General features: G+C 38.4%; 1 protein-coding gene across 2 annotated transcripts in view; it reads right to left on the reverse strand.

The window, feature by feature from the left end:
- The window catches only part of LOC132383848 (cysteine-rich motor neuron 1 protein-like), a 224707-nt gene that overhangs the window by 52857 nt on the left and 156048 nt on the right, over nucleotides 1-15802 (reverse strand). For both annotated transcript variants that reach the window (XM_059955055.1, XM_059955049.1), the window contains one exon: nucleotides 8892-9074. In XM_059955055.1, coding sequence (XP_059811038.1) covers nucleotides 8892-9074 — 183 coding nt within the window. The remainder of the gene's footprint in view (nucleotides 1-8891; nucleotides 9075-15802) is intronic.

Here is a 15802-nt window from a genome sequence, read left to right on the forward strand (position 1 = left end):
AGAGGACCCAGACTCTGGCCTCACCTCTAACTTTCCTACATCCCTCTCCATAAATCCTACCCTGACCCCAAATTCTTCTCTCTGTTCCCCAAACCTTCCCTATGATCTGAAAAGACAACTAAGTCTGCTCCATAACTTTGACAGAGACCACAGCTCCGGGCATCATTGCTGAATATATTGCCACCTTACAGGACTAACATTCCTTTCATGTAATTTGGATCCATCATATATGGAGTTGGTTCAAGAGAAGAAATAGGATGCCCGAGTATGCATGTTCCCATTCACCAGCTCAGATACTTATAAAATTGTGGAAACTCATAAGAATTGAGCTCTCAATTGGTGACTTACACTTAGCAATTCAAGACGAGCAGTTGGTGATAAGGTCAGAAGTGGAGAGCAGTCTTCCAAGCTCAGGACACAGACACTGAACCTTTGGGACCATTAACCTGTGATGTACTGATGAGTTTTTGGAGCAAGACTGCTGAGACAATGGAAGCCAGCTCATGCGCAACAGGATTGATTTCACAGGGTTGTGAGACTGCATGCTGAAGTCACAAACATGGAATCTCAAATAATTGTATCCAAAAAGTGACACACACCTCAAGTGTGGCTACTCAGAATCTGGAATACACTTACCACCTCACATCACTTCATAGATAAGTTAACCTTGGCCTCACTGAGACTCACAGAGAGATATCGTACAGAAACATGTTATGTATTCATGTATATTTTGACCCTTATGGGTTGCTGTCAAGCTTCTCTGTGTGTTACGTACTGAATGTACTGTGAAATGGCATTCTGGGTGGATGACTTACATGTAAAATAATCAGCTACACATTTGTTCCTCACCTCCCTGTCTCTCGTGTGTGTAATTCACTGTCAACCGGCTTCCCAGTATCACAAACAGAACAACTGGTGACTAAATGGCAAGTCCTCATGTGACATTTATTGTTTTGCTCCCTTTGGTGTGCAATGCTGGTGGTGTACCGCTGTGTAATGCGGGCGAGCAAAAAGAAGACGCTGCTCGAAAACTGCCACAGGAAGTGTGGTGAGTGAAGACTCAGAGGGGAGGGAATGAGAACACAATGGTTAAATAAAATAACTGAGGGTGGGGGGGGGGAGAGGGGGAGAGGGAGAGGGAGAGAGACTGATAAGAGTAGTTAACTTTTATGGAATGTGATTGTGCCTGAAAATGTTTGGAAGTATGGGGCTGCATGATTAAACGACAGAAAGGTAGTTCATATACTGAAATATTTGAATATTTTGCACTGGCAAATCCAATTTCAAATGATATTCATATCCAACTTTACTGACTGTGATGGGTGATAGCAAATTTAGTACCAATCAAACACAAGATAGGCAAAGACCTCGAAACTAGTTACTGCATTTATTTCATGATACTATGGGGCGCTGTCCTTCTAAGGAACAATGACGCTATCAACGCAAGGTTACAGTTCAAAATTATACAGCAAATCTAATCACACTCGGTCTGCAGGTCTCAAGACACTGTCTCTACAACCTATACAAAATTAGCACCTACACATGGGTGCAAAAACATTTAATTTATTATGCAGTCTAGTGCAACCTGCTGAGCCTGGCATTAAGCCTTATGGAGATATAGTTAAAGGCTTAAAGGGCCACTATTCACCTAAACTATTCACCAGATTACTGCTGAGATGTCTAGATGTCAAAAATCGAATGAAGAGGAAGGTGAGTCTATTTCACAGATTGTGGCGGCACTGAAGCAATTGTCTGAACACTGATTTTGGGCAGTCACTGAATGGTGAGTTACATGATAGACTTGTACCTGGTCTGCATAGTATGGCAATTCAGAAATGTTTGCTTACCGTAGACAAACTAACCTTACAGAAGGGATTGAGACTAGTACATCTATGGAGATGGCAGCTAAAGTGCATCTTCCCTCATAAAGTTTCTACTGTGTTTCCAGTGTGGCAAAGCTGAGCATGCAGCAAAAGAATGCTGCTACAAGGGTTTAGGTTGCCAAACTTGTGGCAAAAAGGGACATATAGAATGTACCTGTAAAAGTAAAATGACGCTATCAACCAAAAACACTGTAATAACGAAAAAAAAACTCTTGGAAAAACTAAATGTGCTGGCATTAGAGAGGGTCCAGAGGAAGTTCACAAGGATGATTCCAAGAATGAAAGGGTTATCATACAAGGAACATTTGATGGCTCTGGGTCTGTACTTACTGGAATTCAGAAGGATGAGGGGGGATCTCATTAAAACCTTTCGAATGTTGAAAGGCCTAGACAGAGTAGATGTAGAAAGGGAATTTAGATGTAGAATTTAGGACAAGAGGGCACAAGCTCAGTATAGAGGGGCAGCCTTTCAAAACAGAGATGCAGAAAAATTTCTTTAGCCAGAGGGTGGTGAATTTGTGGGATTTGTTGCCACATGCAGCCGTGGAGGCCGGGTCGTTGGGTTTATCTAAGGTAGAGGTTGATAGATTCTTGATTGGACATGGTATCACATGTTACAGGGAGAAGGCCTGGAACTGATGTTGAGGAGGAGAAGAAAAAAGGATGAGCCATGATTGAATGGCGAAGCAAACTCAATGGGGCAGATGGCCTAATTCTGCTCCTATGACTTATGGTCTTAAAAGAAATACGTGAACAAGGTGGAGCATGTTGAGGGCAGAATGGATGGACTCTCACTCTGTGGTTGAAGAAGCTTTGCATGTTTTATCTATTTTAATACACAGAGATGGCTAATGGGTGACCCCGTGTTTGGCTCAGGTCATGATGAGGTTGCAGGTGGACATGGATCCTGCAGTTTCACTGGTGTGAAACAGTTTACAAGGAGACACTGCCGCATCTCACCCCAGAAGGGACAAGGTTGACTGTAAAGACCTGCAGTTATGAGGTTGTTCCAACGAAGGGAGTAGTACATGTTAGAGTGGAGATGAACAAACAGAGAAAGAAACTTCCACTCTACATTGTTAAAGGTTGTTATCTAGAGCTCGTGGTTGGAGTAGTTTAAACTCAACTGGCACAAAGTACACTTGACGGGTGGGAGCACTGGTCTACATGAGATTTTGAAATAACACGCAGAAGTATTCAATGGCAGTATGAAAGTAATCATGGTTAAGCTGGCTGTTAAACTTAACACAACACCCAAATGCCTGAAGGCAAGACCTCTTCCATAAGCTATCAAACCAAAGGTAGAGGCTGTAAGGTATTTGAACCAGTGTGTGTAAAAAGGGATGGGTCTTCAAGGATTTGTAGAGAGGTTCGAGGTAACCACTAACCTGTTTTTTATGGCTGAACAATATCCCCTTTGTTCTTTGATGCCCCTTTTGCAGGATTTCAACTGTTTAAAGGGCAGAGTTTGCTCTGCCTCCTTTTACTGTTTCCACTCACGTGACAACGCCATGGCACTCAAGCCCCTGCTGCCCTGAAGAGGTTTGCCATTCTGGTTACAGACAGCCTCAGGCAGCAGACTGATATCTGGAACAGTCAAGTCCGTAGCTGGAACGCAAATCACACAGCAGGAGTGGGCAGCTCTCCCAGACAACAAGTTCTGGCTCATTATTTTCACTTGATGTATTTTAAAAGTCTCCTTGGTTCTACCCCTGAATGTACATGATAGGGTCACTCCATCTTTCCAGCTCAGCAGTAATGAGTGAATGGAATGAGCCCACACTACTGTCTGTTCTGGGTAACCCAGGTTAATTCAGTCATCTTCTGTGACAATACACCAAATAGCATCTAACCAATCACATATTAGCCTTCTTCAGGTTCATATTCCAGGTACTGAGCCATGAGAAGTATGCCGGCAACTTCCATTCTTTCAATGAGTCCAAATACTTTATAGTGATTGTTTAAGGACAAGTTTCCTTCCCAAGCTATATTCATCACCACTACTGGAACTCTCAGTAGTCCATACATTAATTCAACCTTTGCTCATCACCATTTTTCATATCTCTGACATTTAGATCCCCATAATATCATTTTTTAAATTATTAAAGCTGACAAGTTATATCAGAGGCCAAAGTTTAATGTAGAGCAGTGATGTCAAACTCAAGGCCTGCAGGCCATATCTGGCCTAGCGTACAATTATATCCGGCCCGCGAGATCATTTTAGATCGATCTATTATTTTAATTATTAATGGCCCGGTGATATGAAGCCTATGATTGTAAGTTAATACCAATCATAAAAATAATGCTTGCTCAGCAGTCTTCTTCATGAGAAATGGAATTTGTGAAGTGAAACACTTTGTAGTTATAGCAGAGACTGAGAAACATGAGAACAGGCTGAAAAAACGGAGGCAATGAAAGCTGTGTTCGCACGCGCCCGACTGATCTGGCCCGCATGAAGCAGCATTTTGCCCAATCCGGCCTGTGACCTAAAATGAGTTTGACACTCCTGATGTAGAGGTAACCCTCTACTTGGTTGTTCAGTGATCAGAGTGATTGGCTCCGATTCCCATATTGTCTTTTGGATAACTAGGGTTTCCTTTTTTGTGCTTTCTCCAACTCACCGAGGCTCCATTTTGACTCAGCAGGACCTTGGTCCCTGCACTCTCCTTAAACTTACTGAGCACACATGGAGTTGTATTATAATACTGTGTAACAAAGAAAGTGTATTAAAATAGGTCAAGGCATTAACAGGAATTACACTCAGCAATTCAGAAAGTCTGCTGGTCCAACACCACCAAAATCTTGAACACGATGGATTACTGGTGTTTTGAATAAATGCTATCAACACAAAAAGTCTTTAATCAAGTAGCACATTATTTGTAGTTTTACAATGACAAATGATGGTTGATTGACTGTGTAGTATTTCTAGACTGTGGTCACAATTGCATGAAAATTCCTGATATATGGTTTGTTACATTTCACCGAATGCTTAAGGAAAAGCTCCCAGCATTTGTCTACTCTTTTGTGCATTGGTTCAAACCGCAAAAGGGAAGATCCTGTAGAATGTGGCATTCAAGTTATGTATTTTATGTAAAGTAAAATGGAACAATAAACAGAATTTTTCATCTCTTATCAGGACAATTCTTTGCAGAAAACATCTGCTTTCTGTAACATCATCATGAAGAGCAAAAACATAATGTTAAAAAAAATCAGTTTCGACATCAGATAGCGACTAAAATCTGATGAAAGTTAAATGTTTATGAAGTTTATGTGAGCTATAGCTTAACACATTGCTTCTGAAATTCACTTTACATGATCACTCCCTTAAAACCCAAGGCTCAGATTCTTGAATTGACCATTCAATTTGATTACCACTACTAAAGCGTAGTCAGACTTCATTTATTTGATCCCCTGTGTGATAGTTAAAACAACACACACGCACACACATTGTGAATACTGCATAAATATAGCATTCACAATGCTTGCAAAAGGTTCCAAGGGATTTCAAAAGGTGAACCAATGCAAGCATTGCCAAAGACACATTAAGAGGATAAATTCTATCATTGATTTTTTTTAAAGATGCAGGGTAATTAAATACAGAGATTTAAGTGTTTAAGAGAGTTTCATTCAGATAAGGTGTAGTATCCAAAAGCTCTGCAACTGGTGAAAGAACAAAGAGGGACGACTGTAGTTAAATCAGAATAGGAAAAAAAGTGTGGAATATATCATAGATGTAAGGTTGGAGAGGATGACAGGGAAGGAGTAGTCCATTGAGGGACTTGAAGGAAAGGATAATGATTTGTGATCAGAATGTTGGATAGTGAGAGAGAATCAGTGGAGACTAGAATGAGGGCATTATTTGCATTGGGTGCTAGATTGGATGTAGTCAGTGGATTGTCTGAAATATGCTTTATGAAGGACTGAATCTGTGAGACCAATAAGGAAAGCATATGACATGCCCACATGATTGGAAATTACTGCAAATGATGCAAATATAAAATGCTAGAAACAGTCTGAGGGTCTGGTTGTGTCTGTGAAACCAGTTTTAAAGTCAAACTCAGAAATGAAAAAAAATAGTAAACACGTACAGAAGGATAAGGATTGTGGTGAGACTGATAGGAATGAAGGGAGAAATAAAGAATAAGGGGTAGATGACAAGATTGAATAAATGAGGAAAGAAGCTTTGAGCAAAAGGAAATTACAATCACATTAATTAACAAATAATGGGTCTCGAGGAAGCCAAAGAACTACAGCACAGAAACTGGAACTTCTGCCGCTGATATCAAGCACCTGGTTTTACATTAATCCTACCCTAATTTATTTTATTCTCTCCATTATTTGTTCAATCCCCTTCCCAAATTCTACAACTCACCTAAATATTAGAGACAACTTATAGCCAATTAACCTACCAAGCTACACATTTTACAATGCGAGAGGTAAAGGGGAGTCAAAGCAGGGAGAACATACAAACACAACATCAAATCCTGACTGCTGGAACAATAGTGTAGCAGCTCTACTGGCCAATGAACCACCCTAGAGTACATGGGAATAGGAAAATCATTCTAACCAGCTGCTTAGAATGCTTAAACTAGGGATAGTGGTTGCAATCTAAAATTATGGAACTTAACATTGCTGAAAGGTTAAAGTTCTCACTCAAAAGTGCTATGGTGTCATTAAGCCTCCTAGAAACAAGTACAGGATACCAAAGACATTTGTCAAATAGGGACTGGGGCAGCAAACTAGATTGAGAAGTGACTAATAGCTCAGGAGCATGCTTGCAACTGAACAGTGGACTGGAAATGCTGGAGCCACAGTATTCATGAGAAATCCCTTGGCAGTGGATGAAAGGGAGGTTTGGAGGAAGACAATAGATCAGAGACTGATGTCTGCTGTATGTGCTGCTCATCATCAAGTCCGAGTCTGAGCAGGGCATCATGGGAGTGCAGGGGATTAGCGGCTGGCGTGTGGAATTCAAATGGAATGCTGGAAACAGGAACAATTAACTTTTTAGGTTTGGGGTACCCCACTAGAAACGGTTTTGGAGATGTTCAGCTGTTTAAAAAAAAATAGAGTTTATCAACAAAAGTTGTCATAGAATCAAGAATAGGAGCTGTGGGTTAATGGTAAGCACATTGAATGATGACCACAATTATAGCTTATGGCAGTGATGCAAGGCAAATAGGCCAGAAATAATAAGCCGAGAACCGATATTACCCACATTGGCAGTGATTGTACAAACACTGGAAGGAAAAATACAGTGAGAAAATTAAGAAGAGTTTTTAAAAATCACAAAAAAGGACAAAAATAGATTTGGTGGTGAACAGTGATAACACAAATGGAAAATCTAGAACGGACTATGATCTGATCCAAGACTAGGACATAACTAATAGAGGACATGAATCAACATCTCTGAGTTAGGGTGCCGAGATATTCCAGGACTGCTGATGTGCTTTGTTAACACGTCAGCCTTGTCCAAAAGAGAACTTCATAATTTTATTACATTGTTTTTGATTTAACATTTAAAGTGGGGATGCTGAGCAAGCATAATTTATGGCTTCTGCATATTGACTGACATGAAAGACATCCAGACAGTAGCCTGCAGGCCCATGATCTAAAAGATCCTACTCACAAGATTTACATTGTTTCCCATTTGTATTAATTGGCTTATATTCCTTGCATTGCTTATTTGTCATGGAACTATAAAACAGTACAGCAGAGAAACAGGCCACTTGGCTCATGGTTTCTATGCCAACCATGGTGCCACACATGGTTATTTCATTTCTGAATAAATTTAAATGCCCAATTTTGTAAAGGTTGGAAATATTTGGATACATTCCATATGTAGTTCACAAATATTAACCAGTCCTTAAAGATCAAATGAATATAAAAAAGAGACTGCAGATATTGGAATGTATGTATAAAGCAAAAACAGAGCACTGGGTGAACTCAGTGAGTCAAGCAGCAGCTATGGAGGCAAAAGGTGCAAATCAATGCTTTGGGTTGAGACGCTGAATCAGAACAGAATGAAGAGGACAGACTGTGGGATAAAGACAACTTGCTTGGAAAGTTCCTTGGTCTTAATCTTGCACTAAGTTAAGTACTTTGGATACGTTATCCTGAAATGCTCTGTAGACGTACTTTATGGACAAATGCAAAATACTTCAAGGAAGAAAAATTCTCCAAAATGATAAGCTTAGAAGCACTTCCTTTTTTAAAAAAGGGAAGTACCACAAAATACTAATTGAGAGAAATATCAATTACAAAATTTACTTTTGCTTTATGGGTGTCATGCAAAATTGTAACTTACAATGTTTTAACCTCCAAAGGAGGACAGAACCATTGATAATTTTTCAATAAACAACTTTTTAACAACCAAATGTACCACAAACATAATATCATAAATTAATTTTCAGTATAAAAACAGGCATGTTTTGTTCTTTTTTGTGCATGCATTGACAGTGATATGCCAGATTTTAATTCCCTGGCTGTTTCTGTTCATAACTTAACACTGTAAGGTGTCAGAAATGATCCATTTCTAGCTGGAAGTTGAGGCATATGCACAACAAATTCTAGCCATCTGTGATACTGCCGTGGGGTAATCAACTGTATTTAATACATTCCACATGCCACAAATACAGATGACACAAGAGCCAACTTCTACTCTTTCTTGTACAACCTTGCCATATTCCCAAAGGACAAAGCACAGCTTTTACATTTAAAGATGTCCCTTTCTTTTATCAATATCACATGGCATGAAGGATTCTCTCGTTGGTTATGTATTAATGTAGAATTATTTCAGGTTAGTGATGAATTATACCATCTGCTCATTTTCTGAAACTATTGCCAGTGGCCATCTCGTAAATCACTGCTAGACCAAGACAAAGACTTAGATTATACAGTGTATGAACAATGTAAATTAAATGCAACGTATATTGGGTGATTGCTTATTTTTTAGCTGGAGGCACCCATTTATATTCTAGACCGTCATTCCTGTCCATGGAAACTTACCCTGACAAACTGGGCAGCACTCTCCCTCAGGGATGTAATAGTTCTCACATTTCAGCTCTCCACATTCTACTTTGGAACATAATGAGATCCCACCCCGACAGCGGCAGAACCAGCAAGCCTCCATGCGATACACCTCTCCATCTGTGTACTCAGTGCCATTGAACAGACATTTACGAGTGGTTTCTGCAATAAAAAAAGAGAATGTATCAATTACTAGGGCTTGCTTTATGAAGTCTTTCCTCAACTCTGTTTAAGCAGCATCTGAAATGCAGTATTTGGTCAAAGAGGTATCCAGTAACAGATGGTTCACAGTTTTTCTTCAACCTGCAAGTTTTACAGAACCTTCCCATTTTACACTTTAGTGTAGCAACCTGTTGCAGCCAACTTAACAAATACCATGAATTCCGGTTAATTGTAACTCATTGAGACCAGTACATTTTGGCCCAATTAACTGAAGTGTCATGGAAATAATTATAAAGGTATAATAAAGGCAAACTACTATTTAATTGAGTAGCATTATTATGTATTTAAATAAAATACAGAACAAAGTAGAACACTACCAATACTACTATAATACAATAAAACTGTATTGGTTCCTAATAGTTATTAGTTTGATTGACTGCAAATAAACAAAGTCAGCACAGACTCCTAGTGCAGATAATGTACTGCCTTCATACAATGCTTCAAATTCTTCGTAGTCCCTAATTTGTGAAAGTTGTGAAATCATTTTATTTTCACTCCTGGCTGTTTCTCACATCTCCAAGTCTGAATGCACGGTGAGCAAAGCAGTTCTGAAATGTCTTCCTGTATATTTCTCACCAACTATCAGTGAGAAAAAAAAATCACTGCTTTTTGACCACACTCACGCAACTGACTGTTTAAAAACTTCACTCTCAGCATAGTGCAGTGTCTAATGGCCACACAAGAGCTTACAACTGAAGTCAGTTAGAAACTGTTCAGCAACAGTCTACCTTCCCAATTAAGCGGGATAATGTCACAAATAAATGAACATTTATTGGACATTTCTCCATCACTTTTTGTTCTTTAAGTGTTATCCCAAATAAGCAGCTGCCTCCATTAATTGATGGCCCAATTAACCGGAATCTACAGTGTTATAAATAGAAATGCATACAATTTTTTTCGTACATTGCACTCAACTCTAGCGTTCCCCAATTACCCAAAAATATTTGTACCTAAATAAAGATTTGAGCTCACTCTTTTCCAGTGCATCTGTTCAATGTAAACACTGTAATGATGATGTGGAAATAGATATCTCAGCACAATGATACAAATGGGCATATCTGTTTATTAGGGGCAGCTGTCACTCTCTGTTTACATTGTTACATTCTCCTGAAGTCCTTTTCATGTCACAGACATTGAAAATCTGCAATATTCACATGCAGATTTTGAGTGGGACCAAAGTTAAAAAGAATCTTAAGTCACCAAATCTTATGCGGTTTGCCTAACTTGCAGAAAGTTTTGCAATCATTCTGCTAATAACCAGGTTTAAGTCATCATTAAACACAATGCCAGGGATAACATGGCCTTACTTCTGAAAAGCAAATTTTACAGTTTACAACTGGCTAGAATAGCAAGACTGCAAATTGTAACCTGCTCCTTAAGTTTCAAAATATAATGCCAAGAATTGTCATTGTAAACAAAATAGAAATCAGAGTTGCATGCCAGCAGCTGCATTCAGTCAGATGAATTCACTGAGAAAAATGAAGTTAGAGCAATAACAGATTTATTTCTTCAGCAGGAGTAACATCATTCATAGAAAATGCTGGGAGCACAAACGGGTCAGTCAGTACTTGTGGGAAGAAAACAGCACAGCATCTTTGGCAAAACAAGCTTTTGTTTTTGTTTCAGATTTTTGCTTTTTGACAAAAAAAATTACAGCACCAGCTGCAGCGTTTTGAATAAAGCGCTGCAATCAGTTTATAGACATCAACATCAATTTAGTTATTAAGCATCTGGAACCGAGCAGAGGCACAACAGTGATGTATATCCTGGTTACTCTCAGGCAGAAGTCAAACCACATGCAAAAATTGACTCTTGAAAAAAGGGACAAACGAAAGATCACAAAGCTTCAAAGTGCTAACTCACGCAATTAAATGAAATATTAAAAGTTGCAGTGATTAATTAGAAAGTGCTAGTGTGGAAATTCCAGGCAGTTCTAAGGATGGAAAGTGCACAATTCTTTTGAGCTGAGCTGTTCTATATAAAATGTTTGATGAACCTGTCAATCTGTTCTATTCAATTTTTTTCTAACCACATTTGTGGCAATGAAAGCTTTTTGTGGATGAGTGCCTGAGCTACTCCTGCTGAAAACCCATCTTCTCCAAACCAATGGCGTTTGATGTCAGCTTGCTGTCAGTGCATTCATGTGGATTTAATCTGCAATGGCCTCAAAAAGGCCAAAACAAAAGACTTCAATACTGGTCAGAAAGGAACAGCAGACATTTATTATCAAAACACTGATCCCTTTCCTGTCAGCCACAATCATGCTAGTACCAAGCGCCGAAGGGAATTATTTTTCACCCTTCAGATGGAACAAAGTTTTAAAACCTTTCCCAACATTGAACTGTTGAACTTTTCATCTCCAGCATGTGACCAGAGAAAAAAACCTGTTTAACTTTGCACTTTATTTCAATAATTTTTTTTACAGTCTAAGCATTTTTACAGTGACTGACCTAATAAAGCTCAGCAAGTTAATACATTTATATCCACAGAAAGAAAACATTCTGAGGCTGAGATCATGCCGCCCCAATCACTTTGATCTTCAGACCTGCAGCACAACTTTGACAGTCCTACCCGTTCTCCCACAACAAGTGAAGCTCCACACTATCCAGTGTCTAAAGCATCTGTAGCTCCAAATTTAGAGCTGCAAGAGTCTTCTGGTGGTATGTATGTGGCATCAAACAAGACCAGTTCATATTCCAAAACCATATTATTTTTCTCTAGTTTCAAACTATTCCATTTGGATTTCAGCTACATTTGCCTCTACATTTGCCTCTTCTTTCGAATCAATTTTGATCTCCAAACAAGCTGCTGTTTGAGAATTCCAAGTAATTTACAAACTGTACCCCACTGCTTCATGCATTCGTAATCAGCATCATCAACTCAATTCTTTCCATTCTTGTGTTGTTTCCAAGTTCCATATCATCATTTCCTCAGCTCCTGAAACAAAATATCCTTTCTTTTCTTTCAAAGGACATGTCTGCACAAACATGCAAATACAAACCTCAAGTGTCAAAAGTGACATTTATTTGTAGGATGTAAAAGCAAGATGATATTGAAAGTTTCAGTCTGTCAAATCTGAAAATAAAATAGTAGTCCTTTCCCTGTCCAAAACGGAAGGAAATTGCTACAAAAAGTCAAAACAATAATTTCTACATCTCATGTTACTTGCCTGTGCCGGATCTTGGATCAGTTCATGTACAACATCAAAGCTAATTTCTAGTAAACAGCATTTTTGCCAATAATTCCAATTACAAAGTTTAAACTGAATTTTTATCTAATAAAGCACAGAAACTAAAGTTATACCGATATTATCTAATGCCTGAGGCAATCAGATATTTTGGTACATTTAATTAATGAATATAGTCAGCAAACAATTCCAGTCATCTCGGAGGAAATGATAAATACACAGCTAGATTGGAAGCACAGTAAGCTGAAACACTCAAAAGGAAAACAGGTATATATGGTCCATCTAATAGCTTATGGCTGACCATAGAATGAATGGATCTATATAAAGAGTTGAAATTTATGCCACTATGTACTAACCAAACAAGATAGGAGGAATAAACAATGTTAAGGAGAAACAGGAAGCAGGTCATAGGAGATAGGACATTTACTAATGTTCTGAATGGAGATAAAAGAGCACTTGATACTGAAAAGTGGGCTGAATATTGCTAACTGTGCCCAATGTTTCTAAAGGATATGGCCAATGTTCAGCCACTTGTACCTAAGTACAGGGGAAAATACATAATCATACCTTTGATATTCTCTTTAGGTCACTCTAAAATGGTCCACAGTCAATGAACTGTAACTGTAACTTGTAATATAAGAAATCTAACAGATAATCTTCTCACAGCAAGTTCTCACAAGCAGCAATGTAAAAAGACCAATCAAAGTTTTTGAATAAAGGAGAGAGAAATACTTGTAAGGACAGTGAGAATAGCTATGGTGGAATTAAGCTATGTAGGTATCACAGGACTTCTCAGCACCTCCAGCTAGTTTTACTGAGAGTGCAATTAGTGATCATGAATCAGGAAGGGCAGCCACGTTTCATAAACCTCTTCAGCATGGAGCCATAAAGCTTCCATCTACATCAAATGAGAGCTTCAATTGTTTAACTCAAGAGTTGATCTGAAAGTGAACCAGGGAGAAACCCCATGAAAAGCAGGTGCAAATATTTCATACATGCCTTGGTAAATGATATCATTAAAATGTGGACAAGGACAGGATGAAGGGTAAAGATCAGGTTGACTCTGATGAATTCTGCACCAGCAGGAATTGTCCTGAGCTACAATATAAAAGCATATGGAGTTTTTATGGAGATCCAAATACCCCAAGGGTGTGAAACTAAATATTGATGGAAGAGGAAAAATGTTTCATGACAACACCTCTGCATTTTGTCAAAGTAAGAAAGATAAGTTTTGCACATAGTAAGAAAGAACACTTCTAGCGGGCTGGTGGTGCAGTGGCTTCAGTGCTGGACTTCAGGCAAGTAGCCCCGAGTTTGAATCCGGCCGGCCCCTTGTACACTTTCTGTCCACGCTGGATTGAGCATTGAGCTAGCAACTTGGCCTTGTAAAAGAAAGACAGACAAATGCTAAGAAAATGGCAAACAAAATGCCATTCAATGTGCCACAAGGCACAAAAAGGAAGAACAAAGAAGAACACTTTTACAAAGAAAAAGTACAAGTAGTTTGGAATACAAGAACTTTTATTAAATGAAGACTAATTCCTCTTTTTCATATTTTGGTTTTCTTACAAATATTCCTCATCTACCAGTACAAATCATTTCCTCAGTTTGTTACATCATTTTCCTTCACATCATAATCTGCCCAATGCTAAAAGACTCATTAAATTTGCTGAGTTAATTTAGAATAATATGTGCTAATGTATTAGCAAGTCAGTTTAAAGAAAACAGGTCCCCTAATGAAGAAGTTAAAAAGACTTCAATTTTACAGCCTGGGTCATGAGATTAATTCCGCCAATGTACTCTAAACTTTGTTTGACATGACCTGAAAATTATAAATAGTTTTAAAGACTATATATTAAATCAGTATTTCCCAAGCTTTTTTTTAGCCCAACACAGCCCTAAATCACCTTTATACTTACCAATGCCCCTCTGAGGCATAATATACTTTCTGGCACATCCATAGTGTAAAAACATGTCTATCATATGCTAATATGATAAAAATTATTCTGCTTTAAAATTTTATTTGTCTTTAAACTTAGCTTACACAGTACCTGTGCGCTGTACAGCAGTTTCGATATCAATGTGATCCTTGAGCTTGATGGTTTTTAACAGGAGTTGAAATATCTGGTTCAAGTTGTGACAGCAAAAGCCTCAAGTCCCCACACGTAATAATGTCCAAGTGGTTTCTGTTATTGGTGAGTATGTGGTTCACTGCACTGAAGCCTCTTTCAACAAGGTAGGAAATGCAATGAAGAACAGTTTGGTTCTTCTCCAAAACAAGGTAAACACATATGACAGTGTAGCCACATACCACAAAAGTGGGCATTCTTGAAAAGCAGTCTTCATCATTCTGAATTTCGATAATATCTTCTTGCAAGCTCTCTTCTGTTCTTCCACCTTGTAAAGAAATGGGTTAATTACCCAGCCCAGAATTTCCAGATCGTTCAAATCTTTGAATCAAATCTGAAAATCCTTCTTCAATGACAGCAGGTGTATACAGTTACCTTGCAAATCACCATCTGTGAAAGAGAGTGCCATACTTACCATGCAGGGAAACTGGGAGAACATTCTTCTCCCAATGTTTTGCTTATATATTTTCAACTTTCCAATAAAAGTAAAAATTTGCCTGGATTAAATTGAAATTCTCACCCTGCAATCTCATATTTAGAATGTTCATTTTGTCATACAGATTGGCTAGGTGTGTCACATCTTGACGTACATGACTAATCTTATTTCCCAAGCTCTTGTCGACTTTGAGCAAAAATTCAATTACAGTATCAAAAAGATCAAAGAAATGCTTTAAGCAGCAGCCTTTTGACAGCCAATGCACTTCAGTGTGAAGAAGCAAGCTTTCAAACTCTTCATTGTTATCTAGGCATAACTGGCGAAATGTTCTATTTAATGGATGAGATTTAATTTTGTTGATAGCACTTATTACAAGACTGATGCTTGAAAAAAGGTCACTGGGTGAGGGTTTTGGCTGCGAGATGTTGACGATGAATCAAACAATAGATTGTGAACAGACTTGGAATTTCTTTTTTCATAAATGCCATTACACCAGCATGGTGACCTGTCAGATATGACGAGCCATCTGTTGGACAAGAAATCCTGCTCCTAATGGGAATACTTTTATCTTCAATCTACATTTTGAGCTTGTCTTAGATTGATTCTCCTTTGTTATTTGTTTTTAACTTTTTACAAAAGATAATAACCTTTCCATCTTCGTAACCTTTTCCATTTTTGGTAAACCTTACATATACCATTAGCAATGTCTCGTTGGCTCACACAGTTGACTCATCCAGTTGTATCCAAAATTCCATTTTCTGTAGCTCTCTGCATAGTTGATACTCAATGTCTTCACTCATTTCATCAATATGGTGAGCTACAGAGTTATTACTTAGAGGAATTGATTGTAAAATACTGGTATCCATTTTGAGAACAGTGGTGAGCATGTCTGATACAGAAGGCATTATTAATCTTC

This window comes from Hypanus sabinus, chromosome 2 (genome assembly GCF_030144855.1).
Source record: "Hypanus sabinus isolate sHypSab1 chromosome 2, sHypSab1.hap1, whole genome shotgun sequence".
NCBI lineage: Eukaryota > Metazoa > Chordata > Chondrichthyes > Myliobatiformes > Dasyatidae > Hypanus > Hypanus sabinus.